The sequence below is a fragment of the Neofelis nebulosa genome, chromosome 1 (genome assembly GCF_028018385.1).
Source record: "Neofelis nebulosa isolate mNeoNeb1 chromosome 1, mNeoNeb1.pri, whole genome shotgun sequence".
Lineage (NCBI taxonomy): Eukaryota > Metazoa > Chordata > Mammalia > Carnivora > Felidae > Neofelis > Neofelis nebulosa.
Window position 1 is genome coordinate 95,000,015 of NC_080782.1, and position 27,710 is coordinate 95,027,724.

At 33.6% G+C, this 27,710-nt stretch overlaps 1 protein-coding gene across 9 annotated transcripts in view; it reads left to right on the top strand.

The window, feature by feature from the left end:
* Nucleotides 1-27,710, top strand: part of SSBP2 (single stranded DNA binding protein 2) — a 304,408-nt gene that overhangs the window by 233,836 nt on the left and 42,862 nt on the right. For 7 of the 9 annotated variants that reach the window (XM_058728082.1, XM_058728030.1, XM_058728011.1 and 4 more), the window contains 5 exons: nt 41-100; nt 12,407-12,473; nt 13,205-13,275; nt 19,946-20,037; nt 26,226-26,274. In XM_058728082.1, coding sequence (XP_058584065.1) covers nt 41-100; nt 12,407-12,473; nt 13,205-13,275; nt 19,946-20,037; nt 26,226-26,274 — 339 coding nt within the window. The remainder of the gene's footprint in view (nt 1-40; nt 101-12,406; nt 12,474-13,204; nt 13,276-19,945; nt 20,038-26,225; nt 26,275-27,710) is intronic. The other 2 variants (XM_058728038.1, XM_058728019.1) reach the window with 1 other exon arrangement.

Consider the following 27,710-nt stretch of genomic DNA (forward strand, 5'->3'; position numbering starts at 1 on the left):
TATGTTTTGTTTTATTTATTTATTTGTTTTACTTCAATAGCCTTTTATGTCACCTCGGTACCCTGGAGGTCCAAGGCCCCCACTGAGGATACCTAACCAGGTAAGATTCGTGTGCTACTTAAGTTTCTGAGTTTTGTTGTTGTTGTTATTGTTATTGTTTTTAAGATTCAATAAAGATCTTGAAAATTTCGTGAATATTTCTTACCTATAAAAACATTAAATTATTCTTTCTCTATCCCATTTAATGCTACTTCTAGTAACATATAATCTATTTCAAAAATTGGCAAACTACTGTCCATATGTTGACTGACTGTTTTTGTAAATAAAGTTTTATTGAAAAATAGCCATGCTCTTTCATTCATGTATTGTCTGTGAATTCCTTTACACTGCAGTAACAGATTTTTAAGTGGTCAGATATTTACTATCTGGATCTTTACAGAAAAAAAGTTTGTTGAACCTTGGAGTCTACTCTATACCCTAAACTTAATTGTATATGTATGTGTGTGTGTTTGTGTGTATGTAATTTTGGTAAATGCTAAATACCTTTATTTAAAGATGGTAATAAAGTTTCCTATAGAATGAACATACTTTGGTTTATTTTTGTATAATATGCTCTCAACATCATGGTTGCAATACATCAGTTTTGCCCAAATATAGTGATCTCAGGTATATAAATACCTGCTTTCTGGAAGGGTTAGATCTATTAATAAATAAATTGTTAGCAATAGATCTTCCAACTTTTTTTACCTACTAGAGCTCTGCGATTTCATAAGCTTTTATCCTTACATAGTTCTTTTATCAATACCGTAAATACTTATTTGCTAAAGAGAATAATGCAGTTTTTACTTGAAAGGAGTTTATAGTTTAGTTTCAGGATACAGAACATGTGCATTTACATAACACAAGAAGAAATTAAATGCCTAATTTTATGGAATAGTTATGTCAAGATAATTGTTTTGTTACTTTCTTTAATTCTGTTATTGTATACCTCAGCATTTTCCGCAATCTAAAGTAAACCCTGTTATTCCAGAAAATTCTTTTTCATTCTTACTCTCTTTCTGTCTCCACTTCCTTTCTGACCAAAAATACAACAAAGTTGTGCTTACTAACATATTTCATAGCAACAAATTTCTGCTTCTCCTCTACTAACTCTTACTGAAATTATGCTGTGTCCTTGAAGTATCCCAGTTTGCTGTTTTTTTTCTGCTTTTAGTGCACAGCAAGGAGTGCCAGCACCCACATCCACCCCCGAGGGAGAATTTGAAGCAGGCAGTGGTGCTGGATGATCTCATGGTTATAGTGCTGGGAGGCCTCACATTAGCAGCTGGAGGAGTTTTTTCCTTCAGACTGAATCTGCATTCAGTACATAGGGCCAGGGAAACACAGCATGAAATAGGAAAAGGAAGTGCACAGATGCCAAGTGTTCTAACATATGGAGATTTTATTTTCTCTGTGGGTGAACCTATGTATATTGACAGTCAAATCCCCTTATATAGGTGCCCGAATCTTTTAAATTTCCTTCTAAAGGATGGAACGTTGTATCTTTCATTGGGGTCTTCATAATGTTTCAGACATCCCATCCATAGCTTTGTATGTTATATAGATCTAAGAGGTTCCTGAAAATGTGAATTAGGGAAACGTGAATTTCTTGTACCAAGTATGTTATCAGAAATTTTGACTTCATATATTCTGTATCAATGATGAAATTCTTAAGGGATTATTGCTTTCGCATCCATTTGACATTGTTGAAATGCCTGCCATGTCTAACATACAATGCTAGGTTCCATATGTACAGAGACTTATATAATGAAAAACATACTTTGTGAAAGAGGAATAAGTTGTGGAATTGTAAACCTAGACTGAATTTGTTTTTAAGAACAAGTATAGAATGCTTTTGGATTTATTAAAATGTTTTAAAAATTTAAAGATAATAAAGAATTATCATACAGGCTCTTTTTCCTCAAGAATCTTAAAGTCTTTACCTAAGTGTTTTTTAAAATAATTGTACTCATATCTGAGTGGCTCTTTTTTGTCTACTCATCCCCCCCCCACATTTATATAGTTAAACTTTATTAATTCAAACATCTATCTTCCAAATTTATGATTTTACATTTATACTATTTTAAAAAGAATTTTCTGAGCAAATTAATTGTGTCAATAGTGTAAACATAATGTTTTACAAAATGTTGAACCTAGTTAGGAGCATGACCTTTCCAAGCAACAGAATGTTTCTTCAATTTCTTTACATAGTCATTAACGTAGAATCAGAAAAACCATATTTGGTGATTAATTGGAATGTTGCATATAAAAACAACACAAATATGTTTTTTATTTCATCTTCATTTAAAATGATCATAAACTAATTAAAATTTGTTTTATTGATAGATTATATCTAAGAAAATAAAAAGTGAAATACTCTTCAATGGTGTTGGCTAGTCATTTTGAATATGTAAAAGATATTCCTTTAATAAACAGATTCTTCAGAATTTATAACTTCTAATGATTAGACTGTAGATTTTTTTTAAGATTTTATTTTTAAGCAATCTCTACACCTAACACGGGCCTCAAACCCACAAGCCCAAGATCAAGAGTCACACACCCCACCAAATGAGCCAGCCAGGTGCCTCTAGACTGTAGATTTTCACTTGAATTCTCCTAAGATGGTTTTAATGGTTCTCAAGTAACTTCACAACGGTTTATACTGTATATATATTTATAGCACAGGGTATTTGGAACTTGTTATAATATCACTCTGCCAAAAGAAAAAAAAATACAAGAAGGGGTAATGGTCTCTAAAATGATGGAAGAAAAGTGGGGCACCTGGTGGCTCAGTTGGTTAAGTGTCTAACTCTTGGTTTTGGCTCATGTCATGATCTTGCGGTTCATGAGTTCGAGCCCCTCATTAGACTCTGCACTGGCAGTGTGGACCCTGCTTGGTGTTCTGTCTCTTTTCCTCTCTAGCTGCCTCTCCCCTGCTCACTCTCTGGCTCTCTCAAACAAATAAACTTTAAGAAAAATTTTTTAAATAATAATAATAAAATGATGGTAGAAAAGTAAAATGATAAGCACATTCAATGTTGTAAAGAATAAATACATATTAAAACATATGAAACATAGAAATTAAGTCCAAAAGTATATTTGACTATACAGTTTTACATTGGAATTGGTTCAACCATCAGAAGAGATCATTGGTGTTGAAGCATCTGTAACCTGGAATAGAACAAGTCTTTATCCTTCTCTTAGGTAAAACATTTAACCAGAAAAATTCACAATGTTTATTGAACACTGTGCTGAGGAAACCAAGGCAGCCAGAATACAGAGACTGTTTATGAGTGATACCGAGCATAAACTATTGATTTATTGATCCTATAGAATTTTGAGTTTATACTCTATTTTTGACCATTCCTGAAACTCTGTAAACAGGTATGTGACATAGTTAATGCTGTTGACCATTTTATATTCCAAAGCTGATTTGGTATTCTAAAAACACAGTGCATCTGACTATTTATTCTACTGAAAGTCTCAAAGATATTTCTCCATTAGCAGATGAATAGTTAAATTATGGTATATCCAAATGGTAAAATAATATGCAGCTATTAAAAACCATATTATAGAATTACATTTATTGATATGATAAAATGTTAATGATCTGTTACCAACTGTAAAGAAGTCATAAAGGTCATGTAGTATATCACCTTTTCTTTATCACTATACAAACTCAGTTTCCCCCACTCATCACACACAGACACATACACACACACACACACACACACACACACACACACACACACATATTTGTCAAAGATTATCAAGATATGTCCTTTATTTCTGGATAATAGAATTATGACTGCTTTCTTTGTTTATTTCTGCATATTTTTATTTAAACAAATTTTTTTAATATTTATTTATTTTTGAGAGAGAGAGACAGACAGACAGAGAGTGAGCGGGGAAGGGGCAAAGGGAGACAGACAGAAACTAAAGCAGGCTCCAGGCTCTGAGCTGTCCACACAGAGCCCAACATGGGAGTTGAACTCACAGACTGCAAGATCATGACCTGAGCTGAAGTCAGATGCTTAACTGACTGAGCCACCCAGGTGCCCCTATTTCTTCATTTTTAAAGTTTGCATTGAAAAAGTATTTCATTTGTGATTAGAAGATATTACTAGTTAATTTTGTACATAGATAAAAGTATAGATGTTTTATTCTTTTAGTTATTCAATACATAAGATTATTCTCCATTAATATTGAATATATAGTTCTTACATGATGAAAAGAAAAACATAATATATGCTAAGGATAGGCAAATCTTTAAAAAAAAGACTTTTCTTCATCACTTTTCATAGAGAAACTATCAACAGGCATTTGAACAGAAAAAAATTGTTGGGATGTTTTCTCAGATACTGAAAATAAATTTTACGTTTCCTGTATAACAAGGTATCTATATTTTAAAATGCACTTTATGTTCTATTTTCAGGATAAATGCCATTTAGCATGGCTTTTTCCAATAGTTTTGTCTTGGTAAAATTTTCCATATACAAAATCCTACTTTTGTTTAATGATATTAGTGTAAGAACATAAGAAAGACCTCAGCTGCATTAAGGCAAAGTATGTTCTACCTTGAGTAAATAATAGTAGTCTTCTAGCTGCAATTGTAAGGATGGCCATAGTAAATCTTTAGCTATAAAAATTAAATGTTGCACCTGTATAATATAAATCAGTGATTAATAAAGTATACTTTTTTTGGCCAGTTCAAAATATTCCTTTCTGTCATTGAGATCTTATTTCTTTGTTGCTATGATAATTACACTATTAATGTATTTAAATTATTATTTGAAATCCATTGAAACACATTTAAAAACCTATTTTCCTTATAACTTAGAATTATGAGTGTATCCTGAGATATATACCCTTTCCAATTCCTATCTTTGTAAGACACAGGAAATTAACAAATTTAAAATGTCTGGAACAAAATAAACTTCATTCTCCTTCCCAAACCAAGAAAACTTTACATAGCAAATGCTGTGCAGTCTTACTTAATTTAAGTTACAGGTATATAGAGATTTTTGGTATAATAATTACTTCTTTTGCCAAAACATCTTATTATCTTATAACATTTTTATCACAGATACTCCCTTTTTAGACATAAACCAATACAAAAAGTGCATTGCCATGTATTTGATTAGAAACTTCTTTGGACTATATGACATCTCTCAGAAATATTCAGGGGCACCTGGGTGGCTCAGTCATTTAAGCACCCGACTTTTTTTTTTAAATTTTTTTAAATGTTTATTTGTTTGGTGAGAGAGAGAGAGAGAGAGAGAGAGCATGAACAGGGGAGGGGCAGAGAGAGGGAGACACAGAATCTGAAGCAGGCTCCAGGCTCTGAGCTGTCAGCACAGAGCCCGACATGGGGCTCGAACTCATGAACCATGAGATCATGACATGAGCCAAAGTTGGACACCCAACTGACTGAGCTGCCCAGGAGCCCCTAAGCGCCTGACTTGATTTTGGCTCAGGTCACAATCTCAGGATTGGTGAGATCGAGCCTGGCGTCAGGGTCTGCACTGACAGCTTGCAGCCTGCTGGGGTTTCTCTCTCTCTCCCTCTCTCTCTGCCCCTCCCCTGTTCTCTCTCTCTCTCAAAAGAAATAAACATTAAAAAAGATTCAGTCATTCAACAGATATTCGTTTAGGTTTAGTATGTGCCAGACACCATTTGACTTGTGGGCAAACATCAACAAACTAATGAGAATCCCTCTTACTGTGGAGTTGGCATCCTAATGCAGTGCTGCCCAATGGAACTTTTTAAAACTTTATTAATTTTAATTTAACTGGCTGCATGTAGCAAAGGGCTGTATATTGGATAGTGTATTTGCAGTGGTTAATACATAGAAAAAAGAGGGCACCTACATATCTCCAACTGATTTTGGCTCAAGTTGTGGGATCAAGCCCCACACTGAGCATGGAGATTCTCTATGTCTCTTGAGATTCTCTCTGTCTCTCTCTCTGCCCCTCTCTCCTACTTGCATGCACTCTATTTTTTCTCATTTATTTATTTATTGTGAGAGACAGAGTGAGCAGGGGAGGGCCAGGGAGAGAGAGACAGAATCCTTAGCAGGCTCTGCACTGCCAGGGTAGAGCGTGAGATGGGGCTCAAAGCCACAAACCATGAGATCATGACCTGAGCCGAAGTCAGATGCTTAACCAACTGAGGCACCCAGGTGCCCCATGAATTGTGCTTTGAAGACGAATATCTTTCTTTTTTTTTTTTTTTTTTTTTTTTTTTTTTAAATTTTTTTTTTCAACGTTTTTTATTTATTTTTGGGACAGAGAGAAACAGAGCATGAACGGGGGAGGGGCAGAGAGAGAGGGAGACACAGAATCGGAAACAGGCTCCAGGCTCCGAGCCATCAGCCCAGAGCCTGACGCGGGGCTCGAACTCACCGACCGCGATATCGTGACCTGGCTGAAGTCGGACGCTTAACCGACTGCGCCACCCAGGCGCCCCGACGAATATCTTTCTATACTGAATGTAACATTTCTTTATTTTGATATCTTTTCTACTGATAGTGCCTTTTTCCAGGAAAAAAAAATGACCATGGTGTTGTTGAAAGGACCTCAGTTGTGTCAATCATCTTAGGTCCAAATGCCACCAATGCCCAGAAACGCATGACTTCGAGCGAGTCATTTAACCTTTATGGGTCTTAATTTTCTTAGCAGTAAAATGAGAATAGACTCAAGTATTTTTAAAATCCTTTTTACTTTTAAACTTTCTTAATTATATGATTTTACTTCATTTCATATAATTGAGGGGGCCTATTAAAAATGTTGTAGTTCAGGGGCGCCTGGGTGGCGCAGTCGGTTAAGCGTCCGACTTCAGCCAGGTCACGATCTCGCGGTCCGTGAGTTCGAGCCCCGTGTCAGGCTCTGGGCTGATGGCTCGGAGCCTGGAGCCTGTTTCCGATTCTGTGTCTCCCTCTCTCTCTGCCCCTCCCCCGTTCATGCTCTGTCTCTCTCTGTCCCAAAAATAAATAAAAAACGTTGAAAAAAAAATTAAAAAAAAAATGTTGTAGTTCAAAATTATTAAGTAAATTATATCATAAAAGCCTTGATAAATTCACCGTTTTTAAAATCATCAGTGAGCATCTAGTCTCTATGAGTAGACAGTATATGTAATGATATTCAAGGAAATATGTACCAGAATCTTAAGTTCCTTGTGGGGTTTACCACTGGAATCATGTAATGAATCCTTTGTAAACTAATTTTTTTATGAAGCAAGAAATTCTTCCATTTAATTGTTTCTATTTAAGTGAAATTTCGTATTATTTCATTTATTTTAAATCCTAGGAGTTAAGGCCTATATTTAGAACTTTTGGAGTATGTTGACCTGATTTGAAGCCTTGGCTCTGCTACTTAACAGTAGTATAACCATCAACAAATTAACAAATTATTTACGCATAGTGGTGCTCCCTTATCTATAAAGGATATCTTCCAAGATCCCCAGTAGATGCGTGAGAACCACGGATAGTACCTAATTGTTTACATACTATGATTTCTTCCTATGCAAACATACCTATGATAAAGTTTAATTTATAAATTAAGTAGAGTTGTATAACAACAATAATAATAAAATGTAACAAGTATAAAAATGGTAAAAGTTTTATGCATGTGGTACACTCTCTCAAAATATCTTATTGTACTGTACTCACTTTTTTTATGATGATGTGAGATGATCACATGCCTACATGATGAGATGATGTGAGGTGAATGACGTGGTCACTGTGGCATAGCTTTTAGGCTGCTCTTCTGTTTCAGGACCAAGGTAGACCATGGTAACTAAAACTACAGAAAGTGAAACCATAGATAAGGGAAGACTCCTGTATTAAATCTGTTTCTTCTCATCAGGAAGGATTAATAATAATAACTTCATGAGATGTTGTAAGCATTGAGTTAAATAATAAATATAAAGAACCGCAAGTGTATATTGATACTGTTTGTTATTATTAAGCATCCTTATCATTAGTGTTATTTTCTCTATCAGAGTGAAGATCTTTTATAGAACAAAGACTGTGTGCCAAAATTTGTGACTAGTTAAACAAGTCCTAATAGAATGTAATTAGCATGGTAGAAAATATGAAAATAATATCAACCCCAAAATGTATAAATTTATTTTTCCTGATATTAAAGTTTTAAGAAATGTAACAATTATGGTCTTGTTTATACCCAAAACCATCATCTGGTAATCCCAGAACTGATAAAAATATTTTAAAAGTTAGAAATCTGACTTAACAAAAGACAAACACTGATGACTAAAGAGTTAAATTTAGGAAAAGGACACTCATTTTGAAAGACAACTTGATATTGATCGAAATTATCTGTATTTTTAAGTGATGAATAGAAACTAAAAGACTTGTCAACTATTCTGATATTCTAAGATAAACAACAAAAAGTAAAATTTTGAAGAAAATGGTTTCCAGGGCTAAAACATGATGCCTTTAATGAGATTTAGAAATTCAGAAATCAAAGTCCAGAGTATAACCATTTGGGGACCTAAAAAAAAGCAAGAATTCCAGACTCACAATTGAAGATAATGCTAATTAGTCACATATTTTCAGTGTTCCAAATTCATTTTTTACATAACTTTTGACAGTGTTGACTACTTCTGCCTTTTTAAAACTTACCTTGTGCATTCTGGAATTTTGGTCTTAGTCCACTTTCTAATTTCATACCTATTCAGTTTCAGTTTTCTTTCCTACCTCTCCTTGGTATTTTTTTAAAATTTTTTAAATGTTTATTTTTGAGAGAGAGAGAGGGAGAGACAGAGAGACAAAGTGTGAATGGGGGAGGGGCAGAGAGAGAGGGAGACACAGAATCTGAAGCAGGTTCCCGGCCCTGAGCTGTCAGCACAGAGCCCAATGCGGGGCTTGAACTTATCAGCCATGAGATCATGACCTGAGTTGAAGTGGGATGCTTAACCAATTGAGCCATCCAGGCCTCCCTCTCCTTAGTATTTTTAAAGAATTATATTGTTGATCTTCTTTCTTCTCTTTGAAATCAGTTTCATTCTTAGGATTTTATCACTGATGATTCCTAAAATTGCCCAATCTAAACTTTATTTCTTTTAGTCCTTCAGTAAATACTTCTCTGAACCAGAAGGCACAGATAGGTTCTACACTTCCTCAGAGTTTACAGTCTTTTGGAGATACAGAAAGAAAAATGAGCCATGATTGTATTTAAGTTCTATGAAAGTAAAGTATAAAATCCTATAAAGGCACATAAGGGGCGCCTGGGTGGCTCAGTCAGTTAAATGTCCAATTCTTGATTTCAGCTCAGGTCATGATCTCATGGTTTGTGGGTTCGAAACCCACATCAGGCTTTGAGCTGCCAGAGCGGAGCCTACTTGGAATTCTCTCTCTCCCTGTCTCTGTCCCTGTCTCTCACTCTCTCAAAAATAAATAAACATTAAAAAAAAAATTTTTTTACGCGTATAACAAGCCCTTACCTCCCCCATATGCTAAGACATTCAGGGAGGAAGGAAGGAGTGGCCCAGAGGTGACAAAAAAAGAAATGGTTGTTATAGTTGGGGGATCTGTTATACTGAGCAAATAAATACTTTGAGCAAAAAAAAAAAAAAAAAAAAAGATATTGAAGACAATGAAAGCCTGGTTTCCCACTGTTAGAGAAAACATTTGAACATAAAAATGAAGAAGATTAAATATAATCCTGAGGTTTTACATTGGAATTGGAGCTGTTGACTTGGTGTTGGAGAATATGAATTTATGGTATGTGTGTACCACATACACACAGATATGGAGTTAGAGATGTATATATGTGTGCATATAAATGTGTGTACATACACACATAGATTTTTGAGTGCAGCATCTACTGGCAGAGCCAAAAGGCAATGTACCAAAGTTACAACAAGCACTCTGAGATCTCAGATCTTGATGTCTACATGTTGTCCTCCACTAGAAAGAATCAGGGCCCTGGGCCCTTTGAAGTAAGGTCTGATTTCAGAGCTAGGCTAGAAAAAATATGAGATGAACTTGAACCATCTTGTGCCAGGAAGAAAATGCTCAAAATATGATGAGATTGTGTCAAAAGATCACCAGAGCCATCTTGAATATTTGAACACTGGGCAAATCTTGAATATTAAAATAAGTGATGATAGTAATATATTACAACCATTGAGTAAAATAGGAAGAAAAAGAAAAGAAAGAAAGAAAGACACAAAGAAAGAAAGAAAAGAAAGAGCTGTTCCTTACAGTATATGCCAATTAAACAGCATAGAAAGAATGATAGACATGGAATATCTCCATTTGGCAACTATCCTAGTACTTAGGAGTTGTCAGTGGATGCTGGTGGGTTGATAAACTATTGATGATGAATGGGATGCTGACAATCTTGGAATAGCTCTAACACTAAAATTAATCAATTACAAAGAGTAAAAGTAATGACCTTATGGTGTACAAACCTGGGAGACACTGACAAGATTAGATGAGAAAGGTTAACATCCCAGTAATGGGATGAGTAAGCATGATGTGCCTCTGATGAGTTTCACTGAGAAGAGCACAGCATCATTGCTGCAGTATTCCTTTTAAGAAAATAGGACCAAAGTCTGGAGCATGAAGAGGCATCAGAAGATCATCCCATAGAATTTAAGATCCATTCTCTAGAACTGTTAACATGACAGAGACTAAGGAATAATTCTTGCTTGGGAGAGGGTGAAGAAATATGACAGTTAAATGCAGCATGTGGTCCATGAGATCCTGGCCACAGAAAGTAAAAAGGAACATTGCTGAGACAAATGGCAAAATTTGATTGAGATCTGTGGCTTGGATGGTAGTGTTATATCAATGTGGATTTCCTGTCTTGGAAAGTTGTGTTATGGTTATGTACAGAAATATCCTTGTTTAGAGAACTATACTCAGCAGTACTTAGAGGTGATGAGGCATAATGTCTGTAGCTTACTCTCAACACAGTTCTGAAAAAGAGTGAGGATAACAAGTGTATAGAGAGAAAGAGAAAGGGTGATGGGGCAGATGTGGGGAAATGTTAACAGTTGGGCAATTGGTGTCAGAATATATGGGAATCCTTTGTACTGTTTCTGTAAATTTGAAAATTAAAAAAATACATATATGTTATCTTAAAGCAAATGGAGAACTTATACCATGATGGGGTTAAATGGAAGAATTTTGTTAGGAAGTGATCCCTAAACTGAGATCTGAAATATGTCAGCAAGGGTCACCCTTTATTGAGCTTCTTGAGAAGAGAGATTGTTTCGTTTTAGTTTACTTTTGTTTTGTTTTTAATGGTTGGCATTTAGGTATTATTGATTAAATGCATGAATTGAAAAAAACTGAAGGAAGTTTTCTATGGCTGGAAGTTAGCAAGTGTGGTAGTGGCAAGAAATTAGGCTAGTAAGGTAAGCAGAGAACAGGGTATATGGTAGCATATATATTCGGTACGCTTGTAAGAAAATAAAATTGAAAGAATTTCAAAAATGGCTTAAGAAATGGCAGCTCTCTACTGTATCCCAAGTGATAACAATTAAGAAAACAGTTCTGATCAGATATTTATTTTTTTTGATGTTGAATTTCTTTTGAAAATTTTAACTAATTAGACAAGATTTATTCTGCTCTAGGTTAAATTAGTGGACCTTTATAGAAATTCTTGCCAATTATCAGGCTTACGTGTACATATGAATGAATACACGTATACTTCATAGGATCAGAAAATTTGAATCATGTACAGTTTGGCCCAGCTCTAAGTGCTGCTCAGACAACTGTTATAAACTTTTGATTCAGTATATATCCAGTAGCACACCTTTCATAAAATAAACCCTGTCTGTTAATCTCTCCACATTTTTCAGTTCTAGTTCTCTTTTTTCCATTCGGCCAAATTATTTGAACTTAACTGTAGAGTATTATTTTTCTAAATAGCTTCTTAGGGAAAATGTACCCCCCCCCAAAAAAATTCATTGGCCCCTTGGTATTTTAGTCCTGCTGCTATTATAATTTCAAATGAGTAAAATAATCTGTAGAATGTAGAGAGATTACATTCAAGAAGCGAAATCAGTTATTTTCGTACCCTTAGTAAATTAATTTTGGGGAAAGGCATAATACTTCTCAGGAAGAAATAGGGCAATTTTTGCCTAGATATTTGTTCCCAAGAAGTACTTACTTTATTTACCACAAAATTGGGCAAGGTAGAATCTTTTTAGAACTAAGAACTTATATAGGGATATAGAGCTATAAAATTTATAAATTAATGTGAAATATAAGAAATCTTGCAAAATATTCAAATGGATTCTATAATTATAGGAATTTTAAAAAAGAATTGTTAAAGTGTGTATTTTATAATTATTTACAACATTTCTTTTTGTTTTCTTTTACAAAATATGCTAGGCACTTGGTGGTGTCCCAGGAAGTCAGCCATTACTTCCAAGTGGAATGGACCCAACTCGACAACAAGGTGATTACTTTAAAGTAAAAAAGTGAAATTGACATGCAGAATCTCAAAGGAAATCCTTTTTTTTTAAGGACAGTCTTATTTGTATATATGTTCTATAATTATCCCAGTTGCATTTTTGCAGGTAACATAGCCAAATGACTTGTATTTTCAGCTTACTCTCACAATTATGCATGATAGTGAGGGTAGTAATAATAAAAGAAATAGTAATTAAATATCCAAAATCCATATTTTAACTAATAACTTTTAAAACCTTTTATATAACTTCTAACAAATGGAAATTTAAATGATTACATCACATATGATATCTTCTGCCTTTTTCAGATAGGTTAGTCCATCTGAAAGATGAGCAGGAGGAAAGAAAATGCTAAGCAACAGTAGCTTGATTATTTTAACAAATCAATAATTCGGTCCTTCCAACAGAGATGTTTAGGTACCACAGATAGGTATGGCTCTAATACACTGTTCCAAGGTAAAAGGAGCAAATCATATGAGAGAGATGTATTTCAGTACAGACTAGGAAGAAGAATTTAATCTCAGTGAATGGAGTGTAGGCAAGCAGCAGTAAGAGGCAAAAAAGTAGCCATGGAAGCCAAGATGAGATGATGTCAATAACCCAGTCCCTTACTAAGTAAGATTTAATGTCAAGCAGAGAGGAGGCTACTGGCTCCTGGTTTAGCACTCATGCTCATTACTATGCTAGTATCTTCATACCTTTTTTTTTTTTTTTAAAGGACATCCAAATATGGGTGGGCCAATGCAGAGAATGACTCCTCCAAGAGGAATGGTGCCCTTAGGACCACAGGTAAATAATCAGCACAAAAAGCTAGATGCTGAGTTTTTTGCCTTAATCTTCTATAAACACACTATATCATTTGCTGGCTTTTATTATATGCATTAAAGGCTTGATATAATTATTAGGTTCTTGAGGAACAGAATATCTGTGACATGTCCAAAATGATGTGACAACAAACCATATTTTAAGAGTGCTATCACATATGCCTTTAGTACATTTGAAAAAATATGTAGAAATACAATAAAGTAATTATTATAAAAAATAACTATTAATTACCTTTTTGTTAACTATGCTGAGGAAATATAAAAATATTGTAATAATTATTATAAAAGATAAGCATATAAGTTAAATAAAATGCAATTGAGCTAAGCTATTAAATAGAATAAGCAGCATAAAATATATTTCTAGAAGTCTCTTAAAGAATGCCATTGGCAATTTATTATATTCATATTCATAGAAAATGAACATAATAGCTATTTAGAAATAAACATTAAAATGGGTGTTAGTGAACAAGTGTAATCCTATCAGTGTATATCAGATGTTAGCCTTCTTCTCTATCAAAATTTCTCTGAAGTACACAATATGAGTTTGAATCTGTCCTACCTGTTGGTGACATATATTTTTTTAAAATACGGTGTTATAGAATATCAGTTATTTTTGGTAAAACATCCTTTTGTCTCTCTTGGGAAAACTGCATGAAGTAGAAATTAATGTTATAATGTTATGTTTCAAGGAAGCTAGCCCTAAATCCAGAATTTTAAATTTCTATCTGATGGGTCAGAGGTTAGTATGTCATAATACTGGCTAAAAGAGTGAATTAATTTATTTTCTTTATTCTTTCCAAGAATAGCTTTATAAGTGACAGTTTTAGGAACTTGTTTTATGTATCTACTTTTTAAAAATTAATATTTTGTTGTGTGCCCAAAGGAGTCAGAAAATCAAGAATCTAACACTGAGATAATGAGTTAGACCTAGGAGTTTCCAACCAACATTATAATTATATAGGTATATATATATATACACACACACACACATATGTATATATATACATACAATTATATATATATGTATAAATATATATGTATATATATATACACACATATATACATACAATTATATATATATACACACAGTTATATATATACATGTATTATATGTATTATATGTATAATACATGTATATATATACATGTATTATATACATGTACATAATTATATATATATATATAATTATATATATATAAGTGTATTGAAACACAAAGACCATATAACCAAAATTTTCAAAGATACTATATTTCATTAAAAAAATAAAACCTAATATGTAAATTTTTGACACCCTCAGAAAGAAATTATTTATTTAGTCTCATTTATTTCCTAGTATTTTCTTAAGATCTTATAAAACTGATTTAGATATTTAAATCATTTTCCCCTATGTCTATTCATGTTAGGGTTGATGATGTATGTGATCAACCATCAGAAGCTATTAATATCAATTAGAATTCATAAGATCTACAGGATATTTCATTGACTCAATATATATTTTAGTTTTTAATGAACTAAGCCAGTTTAACTATACAGAAATTGAAGGATTTTCTCCCCAAAATTTCATAATAGATACATTTATTTTAATGTCTATTTATTTTTGAGAGAGAGACAGAGATAGAGAACAAGTAGGGGAGGGACAGAGAGAAGGAGACACAGAATCTGAAGCAGTTTCCAGGCTCTGCACTGTCAGCACAGAACCTGACAAGGGGCTCAAACTCATGAAGCATGAGATCATGACCTAAGCTGAAGTCGGACACTAAACCAACTGAGCCACCCAGGCGCCCCTAGATACATTTAAATATACATAAAAATGTGGTGCCTGTAATTTAGTTACCGTTCTTCATTCAGTTCACTGATTTTTAAACTAGCGGCTCTTTAAACTTTTGTCCTCCCAAACCAATATTTTCAATACTTTTAAAAACTAGAGTCTGATTTAAGGGTCAGTTTTGCAGTGTTTGAAAGATGAAACAATGGTTACTTAAGTTATATGCGCACTTAGATCTCATTTGGAAATGCAGAAATAGAAAGCATACTGGTCTTTATGTTTTATAAATACCTAGCTGTTTATGTGTTTTGTGTTATAAGTAAATTATAATAAAAAAGTAAATGAGTAGATTTCTGGTATGTAATCTCTTATTGATGAGTTTTAATACCCAAGTTTATCATGTAAGTGTGAATTCTTTCTTTGTATTTTCAAAATCAGAGTAGTTTATTTCTGCCATTTGGATTAATATCCTTGCTATTTATATCTTCATAGTTTGAGGTAGATAAAATGTTTTGCTTTGAATTTACTTCAGAAACAAGAACTACCTACATTAACGTCTTTAAATCACAGTATACAGAGTGTCAATGGTTAAAGGAAATTATTTATACATGCCATTACTTGAATGAAAAGGAATCCTATTAATATCAGTGGCAGAATAGGTAAAATGTGAGGTAACATAATTTGGAATGAAGGATTCTTTTGAGATACTTATCTATAACACCTGACATATGAAACATAGGCATTATAAACTATGAGGTTTGTAAAAGTTATCTGTGTTTCTTGAAAGATAATGAGAAAAACAATTCTCATAGCAGGTATTTAACCATACAGATGCTACCCAAGAACAGAATGCATCTGCTTTTTTCTAGTTGAATTATGAAAATAGTCTCTGTAATATTGTTTCTAGTCTTTTACACAAACATAAAATACAATTTTTTTTATTGTAGATCTCATTTCCATAATATTTTGAGCTTAAGATAAGTATAATGGAGAAGGACAGTAGTTATCTGTTAGAACAATTGAATTCCTAAAACAAAGAAATGTATATAATCTAAGGATTCTTAGATAAGGCTGATTTAGGCAGAACACACCTACATTATAGTAAACATGTGCTTAATGTTTATCACATGAATGAAGAAATAACATCAGCTCTAAATCTTGACATATTTTTCCCACCCCTTTACCTATTTTATTTTTTTAATTTTTTTATTTTTTTAGTGTTTTATTTTTATTTCTGAGATAGAGGGAGAGACAGAGCATGAACAGGGGAGGAGCAGAGAGACAGGGAGACAGAATCAGAAGCAGGCTCCAGGCTCCGAGCTGTCAGCACACAGCCTGATGCGGGGCTTGAACTCACAAGCCGTGAGATCATGACCTGAGCCGAAGTCAGATGCTTAACCGACTGAGTCACCCAGGCGCCCCCCCGCCCCCCGCCCTGACTTTACCTATTTTAAATTTAAGTTCAGGGATAATATATACAGTTAAGAAAAATATCTTAATACCATATCTGAAGACATTTTTCTACTTGCTTTTGTAATAAGATATACTTAGCTTGTCTGTGTTCTTATGCTCACCAGGTTCCATATGACTAACAGAAAAATTTGCCAAGACTGTATAGTTAGTTCTAGTTCCTCCAGAAATCTGAAGGATAAATGAGTTGTATACAGGTAGGAACATACCATGATTTCCAAATCAAATACCTGGCTGGAGTGGAGAAATAGTGAGATGGGAATACATAGTAAGTTGTCATGTAAAGAGAGTTAACTTTTTCTTTATTTTCAAATTTAAGATAGGAGGTAGAATTCAGCTCAGTAAAGGGAAGAACTTTCTAGAAAGTAAACTACCCAATCATGGAGAAACTCTTTATAAACTTTCCAAGCAGAATCTGAACAGCCATTTTGTCAGGAACATTGCATTGGGAAAGAGATTAAACCAGATGGAATTGTATAGCTGCCATCCGCTTTAAAATTCAGTGATTCTAAATTAGCTCTTACCATTCTGCCTTTGTTGATACCACTTGAAAAGCCAGTTGTTATTCTTTCTTATCTTCCTGTTTTCTTTTGCTTCAGATTATTCACAAAATGAAAATATTTTGTAAATCTATCAAATTATTTATTGGATAATTTCTTACTCATTTCCTGTGATACTTGAGCACTGGATAAACCAAGATGAATAAAACAGATTCTACCTTCAAGGTACTTATTGTTTACTAGGAGACACAAATACATAAAGAAAAACTATCATATAGTAGAAAAAAAATCTAGAAAAGAAATATGCATACTCTGTCAGGGAATCATTACACAAACAAGCATATAATTCTGTTACAGTTGAGGGCTCAAGAGAAGCTGATGAGAAGAGGGCTCATTTAAGTTGGTCCCTTATTAATGGCGACAAGCAAGAGCAGCTACAGTGTTTGAGCATGTGGTGTCATGCTTTTAATGTACCGAGCACTATGATAGCTGTTTTAGATGATTTTGTTTTGTCTTCCAACAAGCTTTTAGAAGACATGATAAGGAAATTAAGGCTGAGTGGACAATTGGGACAAGTATTGGCCCATGATCACACATATAGAAAGAGGGGCAGAGGAAATGGGGCAGTGGGAACAGACATTCAAACCAATATCTTTCTATATCCAGAGTGATAAAGAAAACTAATGTTTCCCTTGATAAAATGAAATAGATCTTCTAAGACCAAAAATGAAGGGATACTTTTCTTTTGAAGCATTTCTATTATACTTTACCATCCAGATTTTATTTCCAATGGCTAACTTTCTTCTCAGACTTCTTGCTAATATTGCTGGTGCCACGGCCATGCTTGGTCCAGAGGTTAAGGGAAATGACTATCATTTTAACTAATGACTCAAGTCTGGATAGAAACCTTTCTGTCCCATAGCACTTACAATTGGGATGTTTAAGTAAGATTTCTTGAAATTAAAAGGTAATAAACAATGAGAAGAACATGTAACTAGGTCATTTATACACTGTGGTTTACTCTCTGGAGTTAACAGTCTCATTGAGTATTTCCTTGTCATCTTAGTACCTATTACACAAAAGCCCATGCTAGGAGTTACCATGAGTGTAAAAGTGTATTGCGTGTTTCTGAACTACAAGAAATCCAGTAGGCTGGAGGGTATAGTTGGGAGTAGGGGAAGAAGGTGAAGATAATAGGAAATGAATACAGGAAATACAGGCTAGGGCTGATCTGCAAATACCATGATAGAGCCATGCTAAGGAATAAACATTTGATAGGCAGTGTGGGTCATCATGGCTCTTAAGTGACATAAATAGGAATGAGTTTTAATGTTTTTTAATGTTTATTTATTTTTGAGAGAAAGAGCGCATGCATGTGAGCAGGTGGGAGGTGGGGGGGGCGGGTTGGGCAGAGAGAGGGAGACACAGAATCTGAAGCAGGCTCCAGACTCTGAGCTGTCAGTACAGAGCCCGACGCGGGGCTTGAACTCACAGACCACGAGATCATGACCTGAGCTGAAGTTGGCCGCTTAACTGACTGAACCACCCAGGCACCCTTAGAAGCATAGTTCTGGAGGCAGCATGAAGAATAAATTGGGAGAGGGGAAAGGCTAAGTCAGAGAGACCAATGAAGACAGTACATTAGTCTCAGTAAATGACAAAGATTAGTGATATGAAGGAAAGCACTATTTCAAGAACTATTTCACAGGTGGATTCAATACACTTTGGTAACTGCCTGGATTCGGGAATTGAAATAAAAGGAAGAGACATAATTGAGCTCCCAGAGGTTCTTAGCCTAGACTGTTGTACAGCAGGTGATGCCACAGAACTGACTGAAGAAACAGTAGAAAGAATGCAGTTGTGAGAAGAGAACATTGAGTTTACTTTTAGATATGTTGAACATGAAGTGGTATCCAGTTAGAAACAGTCCAAATGAAGTTCAATATAGGAGTTTTCAGGAGTTTAGGAGAGATATCATGACAAAATTTAACACATTTGGGATTCCTAAATCATTGTTGAACTAATGGTACCAGATAAAATTACCTGTAAGTGTGTATTTATTTAAAGGAATGCTACGGCTAGAACTTGGAGAAAAGCAACTTTTAAATAGTGCAAAATAAAAGGAGCCAGAAAAGGAAATTGAAAAAGAGTAGTCAGAAAGGTTGGAGATAAAGTGCTGTGAGAAAGCCAAGCATGAAAGCAGTTGATAGTGTCAAAATATATTAATGTAAGAATGTTAAAATAAATCTTTTGGCCCTAATGGAAACTAAAGTAAGCTACTATGATATGCATGTTAAAACATTAAAATGTTTTTCTCCTTTGAATATACATAAGAGAAATTGACAGAAGCCTATTGAGTGATATGATTCATGTATACATACTTTAGTTTTCATATATTGTTGTACATGTTTGTATTAGTGCATTTCTCTATAGGATGTATTATTTTGTAAGCAGAAATAGTTTGCATTCAACTTTCTTGTTGGGTTCACCAGTCTGTTTTTTTTCCTTCAGATTTTATGTAATTGTTCTGGGTCTGACAATTTCAAACATGTTAACTAAGTCTTTTCTTCAAAAGTAGAGTTTTGGATTTATAAAATGTTTCATTTGTAAACATTCACTGCTATACAGATATTAGGACTTTAATAAAGATATGTTGAATGTTATAATTGCAGTTGTACCTTAATCATTTAACATGCCCCAATGATCTTACGTAGTCATGTAGTTTTTAAAAGACACAGAGCAAAGTAATTGTTAAAATAGAAGCAATAGTACAAGAGTGGACCCTTCAGAGAAAGAATTGCACAGGCCTTATCCAATCAGGAGTGATGTAGGGAAATCATTAACCTGCTCTCCTTTCTTTCCCCCCTCCTCTTTGGTTTTGTTTTTTTGTTTTGTGGTAGTCTGACCCTTGGTTATCATTACAGAACTATGGAGGTGCAATGAGACCCCCACTGAATGCTTTAGGTGGCCCTGGAATGCCCGGAATGAACATGTAAGCAAAATGCCATATTATCCTGTTTAGTATTCTATTTTCTGTCTTCTGAAATCACACTAATTTGTAACACACTTTCAGCTCCTCAATTTCTGTGTAGTATAAAATGGAACTGGTGTAAATGAACTAAACATGTAAAAAGTCTGCCTCATTTTCAACAACATACTCCCTTTTTCTTCCTTCCCTTGCAACCTTTAATTTTTTTTCCATTTTCAAATGCCAAATGCCAACTTTTAGCCTGGTTTTCATGGTTCATTTATTTAATTAAAAATGAGTCTTTTATGTATAAACACAGCCTCCAGATAGTCTACACAAAACTGTAAAGAGATGCGGACACGAGGACCAGGACTTCACTCCACAGAAGCAGACAATTAATACTAACTTCATTTTAACAGATACTAAATAATTCCCAAAAGATCTTAATTTTTATATATGAGTCTTTACTTTTGCTTTGTTGGGATCACTCTTAACCCAGGAAACATTCTTTCTGGTATTATCTTCTATATTAAAAAAACTTTCCATACTATAGGGTCATTTTTTTAATTTTCTTTTTAAGTTTATTTATTTTTGAGAGAGATACAGAGAGAGAGAGAGCAGGCAAGGGGCAAAGAGAGAGGAGAGAGAATCCCAAGTAGGCTTTGCACCATCAGCGCAGAGCCCAACTCACAGCTCAATCCCACGAACCATGAGACCATGATGTGAACCAACATCAAGAGTGAGACACTTAACCAACTGAGCTACCCCAGGAGCCCTGATAGGGTGAATTTTTGTTTGAAAATTAAGATGTGCAGATAAGGAGTAAACTAACAGTATTTTGGTTTGTTTTTTACTGAAAAGTCCTTTCAAGCCCAAAGAGCATGGTTGTTTCTGTTACACCAAATAACACCATCTATTAAGGAATTTTAACTTATTTTTCAATATCTAACTTGCCCTCAAAGTTCCATATACACCAGGTGTTTGTGACTTTCATTAATTCACTAAAGGGTCAATTCTATGATGTGGCCTAAAGAAAGCTTACCAGAAATAATGAAACGTTTCCATATAGAGTTGTGGGTAGTTTCCTCTAATATATTTTCCCATTAGTCCTTTGGTTACTTACATATCAAATTAGACAGCTCTGCCATCATTTAATGGCATTGAAGATATAATGAGACAAGTTCCTTTGATATAGATAGGGATTTTTTAAGTTTCTGAAACCATTTTCATGGAAAGCAATTTTGCCTAAAATAGAAAATAGGTTAATAAGTGGCTACCAGCCAGACTCAAAACTAACAGAACAAGGGGAAAAAAGTAGGTCAAATTTTCCTATCACGTCTTTTTACTTTTAAAGTAAAAATGGGTAGACATGAAGTCTGACTTTTCTTAAATCTCTCAAAGGCTTAGCCTTTATTAATGGTTGTTACAAAAAGGAGTGATATTTTATGCTTAAATCAAAAGCTGCAACTCTTACCAATAGGATTTAGATGTATATAAAATTTACCTACCTGAGATTCTGACTTTAAAATGCAATAGCTTTTAGGCAATATAATTTTAAATACTATGTATAGATGTAAGGAGTATACATTTTGAATATTATGATCAGTTAAAAATTAGCATTAAATGGTAAGATTGTACCTAATGTCATTTTGTGTACTACACTTCATTATAATTAGCCATGTGGTCAACTTTAGATCAACCTGGTTTTGTTAATATAAAGAAAAAAGTTATTTTTATGTGACCATTAAGAAACTCAGCTGCTTAAAACTGTCTGGTTCTTTTCTCACATACACTTAAATAAACACATATGGGTACATTAAATTCCCTAGACTATGGACACTAAAAATATGGTTGGAATTTTTAATATTATTTTTGCTGACATTTGCATTTGGGTTCCTCACTTAAATACACTCAGATCATTTAAAATATTTTTATTACCTAATATTGTATTATTCGTATAATTTCTGTTTTTTAAAGTAACTGAGCCTTAACAGACTCAGATTTCTATTATTTCTTACTATTGATTTATTTGTGGTCTTATATAATTTTCAGTTTTCTATAAATTAGTATATTCTTAAAGAACAATGAAAATGTAAATATTTCCTTTTAACAAGGAAGTTCTGAAGTATGTAAGATCCAAACAGACAGAATAATTCATGTGTTGATATTGGCCCCAACAAAGCAAAAGTGAATTTAAAGAGACATAAAAAAATAAAATGTATTATCTCCATTATACTCAACAGAGTAAACTTTTTTGAAATTCACTTCATAATTTAGTATCTTTAAAACATATACTAAATTCATGTTTTGGCAAATAAGTATTTCTAACTAGCATTTGTGGCTTTCTTCACGTCACTTTTTTACATGTTGGGTAATTTAAAAATTAAAGGTAAAGGCATTGGAATAGTGTTACTTTAAGCTATGTTTTTAACAGTCTTAGTTATTTGCATGTTGGAGTCAGGTGAGACCTGTCGGCGAATCATATCTGGATGAGTTTTCTTTAGCTTGTCACTTTTTCTTGTTTGCCATGAAAATATAATGACAGTGAAAAATAATACCCAACTGTGCTCACAAAAGTAATTAAATACTGTATACCAACTGGCAAACTATTTGGAACAAAATTTTGGTAGTTTTATTTTTACAATTATTGGTTGTCTCCATAGAACATAGTTATTCTGACATAATTTTTATATTTCAGTGCTCTGAACTCAAGTTATTTATAGTATCATCTAAAATTAAAGAGTATACTTTTAATGTTTCTCTAACTACTATTGTATTTTTACAAATAAAAGCCTAATATCAATTTCAGTACTTTAAAGTAGAATTTACAAACTACAGCCACAATGTAAATGTTTTCAAGTGCATTATGGATAAGTTTTTTAAAATAAACTATTTCTAAATTAACCACATTTTTATAAATTTCCAGAGAGTTTAGGATTCAGCATTATAGCATTTCTAATTCAACTTTGTATACGTTGGTATTTTGTAAAACTAAGAGGACAAAGAATTTCAAAGGATCTAGACCTTCTTGTTATCCTATAGAATGATAAATTTTCCGTAGTAATTGTCTTGAAATAAAATGACTGTACAGCAAAAAAGGGGATTTTTCTCTACAGTAGTCATAGTTGCTTTTATTTTATCAAGTCCATATACACTTACCAAAAAATACATGCCTCTTTTAAATTACATTTTTCTCTTTGTTTTTTAAATGAGGCTACCCTGATTCTACTTCAGACTATACCTATATAGAAATCTCCATTCAAAATAACTCCTGTATTATAGTGTGTAAATTACTTTCTTGATAATACTGATGGTCCTCAAAAGGAGTGGGTATTACTGAGCTTATGTGGTTGTTCTAATAGAACTTCTCGCTAATATAACCCCCATTTTATTTAGCACTATTTGTGAAACTTTGTTTTCAATCACAACGGCAGTGTTGGGAGAAATTTGACTTATCCACGTGAATTTTTGTTTTTAGTTTTTTTTAATGTTTATTTGTTTTTGAGAGTGAGAGAGAACATGAGCTGGGTAGGAGCAGAAAGACAGGGGGACAGAAGATCTGAAGCAGACTCTGTGCTGACAGCAGAGACCCCAGTGTGAGACTCGAGCTCACAAACTGTGAGATCATGACCTGAACCGAAGTCAGTTGCTCAACTAACAGAACCACCCATGGGCCCCCTCCATGTGAATTATTAATACTTAACCTATCATGTTAAAATGCAATGGGGGCACCTGGCTGACTCAGTCGGTTAAGTGCCTGACTCTTGACTTCAGCTTAGGTCATGATCTTATGGTTCTTGAGATAGAGCCCCATGCCAGGCTCTGTTCTGGCAGCTTGGAGCCTGGTTGGGATTCTCTCTCTCCCTCTCTATCTGCCTCTCCCCTGCTCATGCTCTCTCAGATGGGCTCTTTGTCTCTCAAAATAAATATATAAACACTTAAAAAAAATAAAATCCAATGTGATATGAAATACATAGTGTGCTGAGACTAGATTAGTATTTGTCAAATAACTGAAATGTGTAAAAGGTATTGTTATTGATAATGTAATATTTAACATTTAATTTAATGCTGTTATTTAAGTAAAATGTTTAGTTATTTAACATTTAATTTGGCATGTTAATTTAACATTAAACAATTTTTTAAATGATAAATAAATATGATATTTAATCTTATACAGTCCTATTTTTAAAATTATGAGATCATTATCAACTTAACATCATTGTATACAAATTTTTGCCATGATTTGTATATAGCATTTTTTTTAGATAGAAAGCATGAAGGTGGGGGAGAGGGAGAAAGGGGGGGAGAGAGAGAGAGAGAGAGAAAAAGAGAGAGAGAGAGAGAGAGAGAGAGAGAGAGAGAGAATCCCAAGAAGGCTCCATTCTCAGCACAGAGCCTGATGTGGGGCTCGATTCCATGACCCTGGGATCATGACCAAGCCGAAATCAAGAGTATGATACTCAACCAACTCAGCCACCCAGGCACCCCTGGATATAGCATATTTTTTATGCTGTTTTAAGATAAATATTTCCCAATTTCTTTACTATGTTTTATTTAACATCACACAAATTATGTGGATTAACATCAAACAAATAAAATGTTTCACTTGGTAAATACATACCATATGTTTTACCTCACTTTCTGTCCATTAGGACATTGAATCCTGTATGTAAGATCATCTTTCTAAAGTGTTCCTATAATTAAGTGTAAAATCATCATCATCAACCCTATCTTAATGAGGCAACAGGTTCCAGAGACAGTACAAGTACATGCCCCTAACCTTCTCCCTGTGCACAATACTTTGACCAACTCCTCTCTGGCATCTCATTTTCTCCTTTACTCCTCAAGCAGAATAGGAGAAAATTGTATTTGGGTACCCTAATAGAGCCCAGGGAAAGAATTTTCATGTACTTCCCTGCTGTTTACATCCCTGGGGAATTCCAAACAAAATGAAAAACAATTCTAAATAGTCCAAGCTAGCATGGGTAATATAGCTAACTTGGACAGCTTCTAACATATGAGAATTTCAGGGTTAAGGTCTCTGCAATAAGAATCAGGGAACATGTTTTTTTGTTGTTGTTTTTTTTTTTTAATTAAAAATTTCCTCTGTCTTTTTGCTGCAGTTAGAAGGAAAAGGGAATCTTGAGTGACCCTAATTACAGAGGACCTTCTAACAGTAGTCTACTTTTTATCAAGCAGTATTTATTTAGGTATACTTAATACTGAAGCATGAGTACAAGAGACTTTTTCACTTAATTTTGTTTTAAAAGATTCATGTCCTTTTAAGCTATAGAATACAAAACCTTATCAACCACCCTAAAGTGAAGTAATATACTGACGTACATTGGATTAGATTATTTCCTGTTTATCTCAAGATTTACTCAGGCCACTGTCTTGACCTACAATTATGAAAACAAAAAAAGTGATCCCTTTTTTAAAAAGAAAATTGTCTGGGCACCTGGGTGGCTCAGTCAGTTAAGTGTCTGACTGTTGATCTCAGCTCAGGGCTTGATCTCAAGGTCATGAGTTCAAGCCTTGCATTGGGCTCTGCACTAAGTGTGAAGCCTACTTTAAATAAATAAATAAATAAATAGATAGATAAATAAATAAATAGATAAATAAATAAATAGATAAATAAATAAATAAATAAATAAATAAATAAATGTAAATTGTCAGTGGCACTGAGAGATAGATTAATACATGTATAAAGTAAACTGATAGTCTGTGTTTTAAAAGAAGTCAAATTTAGTCATCTTTTATGTACATATATATTTGTAGTTTAGTAAAAGCAATCATTTTATAGATATTGATATTTTAAAAATAATTTCACTTTAATTTTTGTTGATATACAGGTGGCAGTTATCTTTGTGTCATAGGATTATACTTTATATTTATTTCGTAATTAGTAATTTTTACCCATGTTTTTACTGTTACAGGTGATTATCACTTTTAGTGGTTATTACAATAACTGAACTTAAAATAAAATTGGACCAACACAAAGTAGTTTGATTTGGGAAGAAAACTATATTGTGAAATGATCAAATTTTTTGATTTAAGAAATAAAAAATTTGTGAAAATACAGAGTAATTTCAGTGCCAACCTAGAACTGCATGGTAACTAAATTGTAAATGTTATATTTTATGATTTGTTATTGCTTATTGTGAAACATTCAAAACATAAGTTAAAATTTCATTGATCATATTGTCTTATAGGGGTCCAGGTGGTGGTAGACCTTGGCCAAACCCAACAAATGCCAATTCAGTGAGTATATATATATTTTAATTTTCTTTGCACTTTCTAGCATTGAACAACAAAAGTCCTGTTGCTTTTGAAAGCCCTGCAATTGGTTATATTAACTTTTTTAAAAAAAGTAATCATTCAAAAAATATATTTCGCATATATATTTTTAAAATATGTATAATTTTTGAAATGATGAAGTTTTTTACTTCACAGTCTAATGTAAACATGCATTCTACATGGATAAACAGACTTCAAAATTAAAATAGAAAATGTGATTTAGGTATACCACAGTAGCCTATATTTATTATAATATATATTTATCATAAAATGATTTGATCTTCTAAAATAATTATGGTAATCACTAAGTTGCCAGATAACCTCAGTCTCTATCAGAGTTATTATGATTGTATTTATTATACTAGTTACACCTAGGTTTGCTCTCTCACTATTCCTGGAGGCAAGTACGCATTTGCCCTGTCCCTATTGGCTGAATTGGTGTTCCTACACATCTATCTATGTATATGACATGCTGTGAATTTTCCTTACATGTTTTGTGATAGTGGTTTAACTGCACAAATATTTTTCTCTCTTAATAATAACACATGAATATATGCATAACATGAAAATTAAGCTTTCAGTCTTAAAATTAATATGATTTAATTTAATGATCCTGGTAATGTTTTCCCTTCTTGACTTTGAACCCTTGAGTTTCTTCAGTATAGAGAGAGTTCTGCAGTGTACCTTTGTGCAGTGTGTGCACTGCACAAAGGTTCCTGACTCAAGGAAGTTGGTAGGGTACTAAAATACAGATTGTGCTCCACTTGTAAAGTCTATGAGTATCTGACCCAGCAAGGATGCCTTTTGCTAATATGCACAGAGGTACTCCCATTGACTAGCAATGACCTTAATGCTAAATAAACATGAAACTGATCCAATGTTTAAGGTTAATTTAAATTTCAAGAAAATTTGAAGTGAGGTATAAGTGGTATAGAAAGAATTATCCTAAACTTATAGCTATTCTAAAGCTGAATCACTTTCTCCTCAAGTAAGCAATTATCATATTTTTAGAGAAAAAAATAATTTATGTTATCTTCCTGTCTCTTAGTTTTAATAGCTAATTGAAATAGAATTTGGAGTGGAGAGAGTGATAATCTTGCTTACATTTGGATCTTCAGTGTACTATTTAATCTTAACCAATCTTTCTTTTTTTTTTTAATTGAAATTTTAAAAAATATTTGAGAAAGTGAGTGTGAGCAGGGGAGGGGCAGAGAGAGGGAGAGAGAGAGAGAGAGAGCGCGCGCGAGAGAGAGAAAGAGAGAGAATCCCAAGCAGGCTCCATGCTCAACACGGAGCATGACGCGGGACTCAATCACATGACCGTGATTGACATCATGACCCAGGCCAAAATCAAGAGTAGGTCTTCCAGTCTACTGAGCCACCCAGGCGCCGTTTAGCAA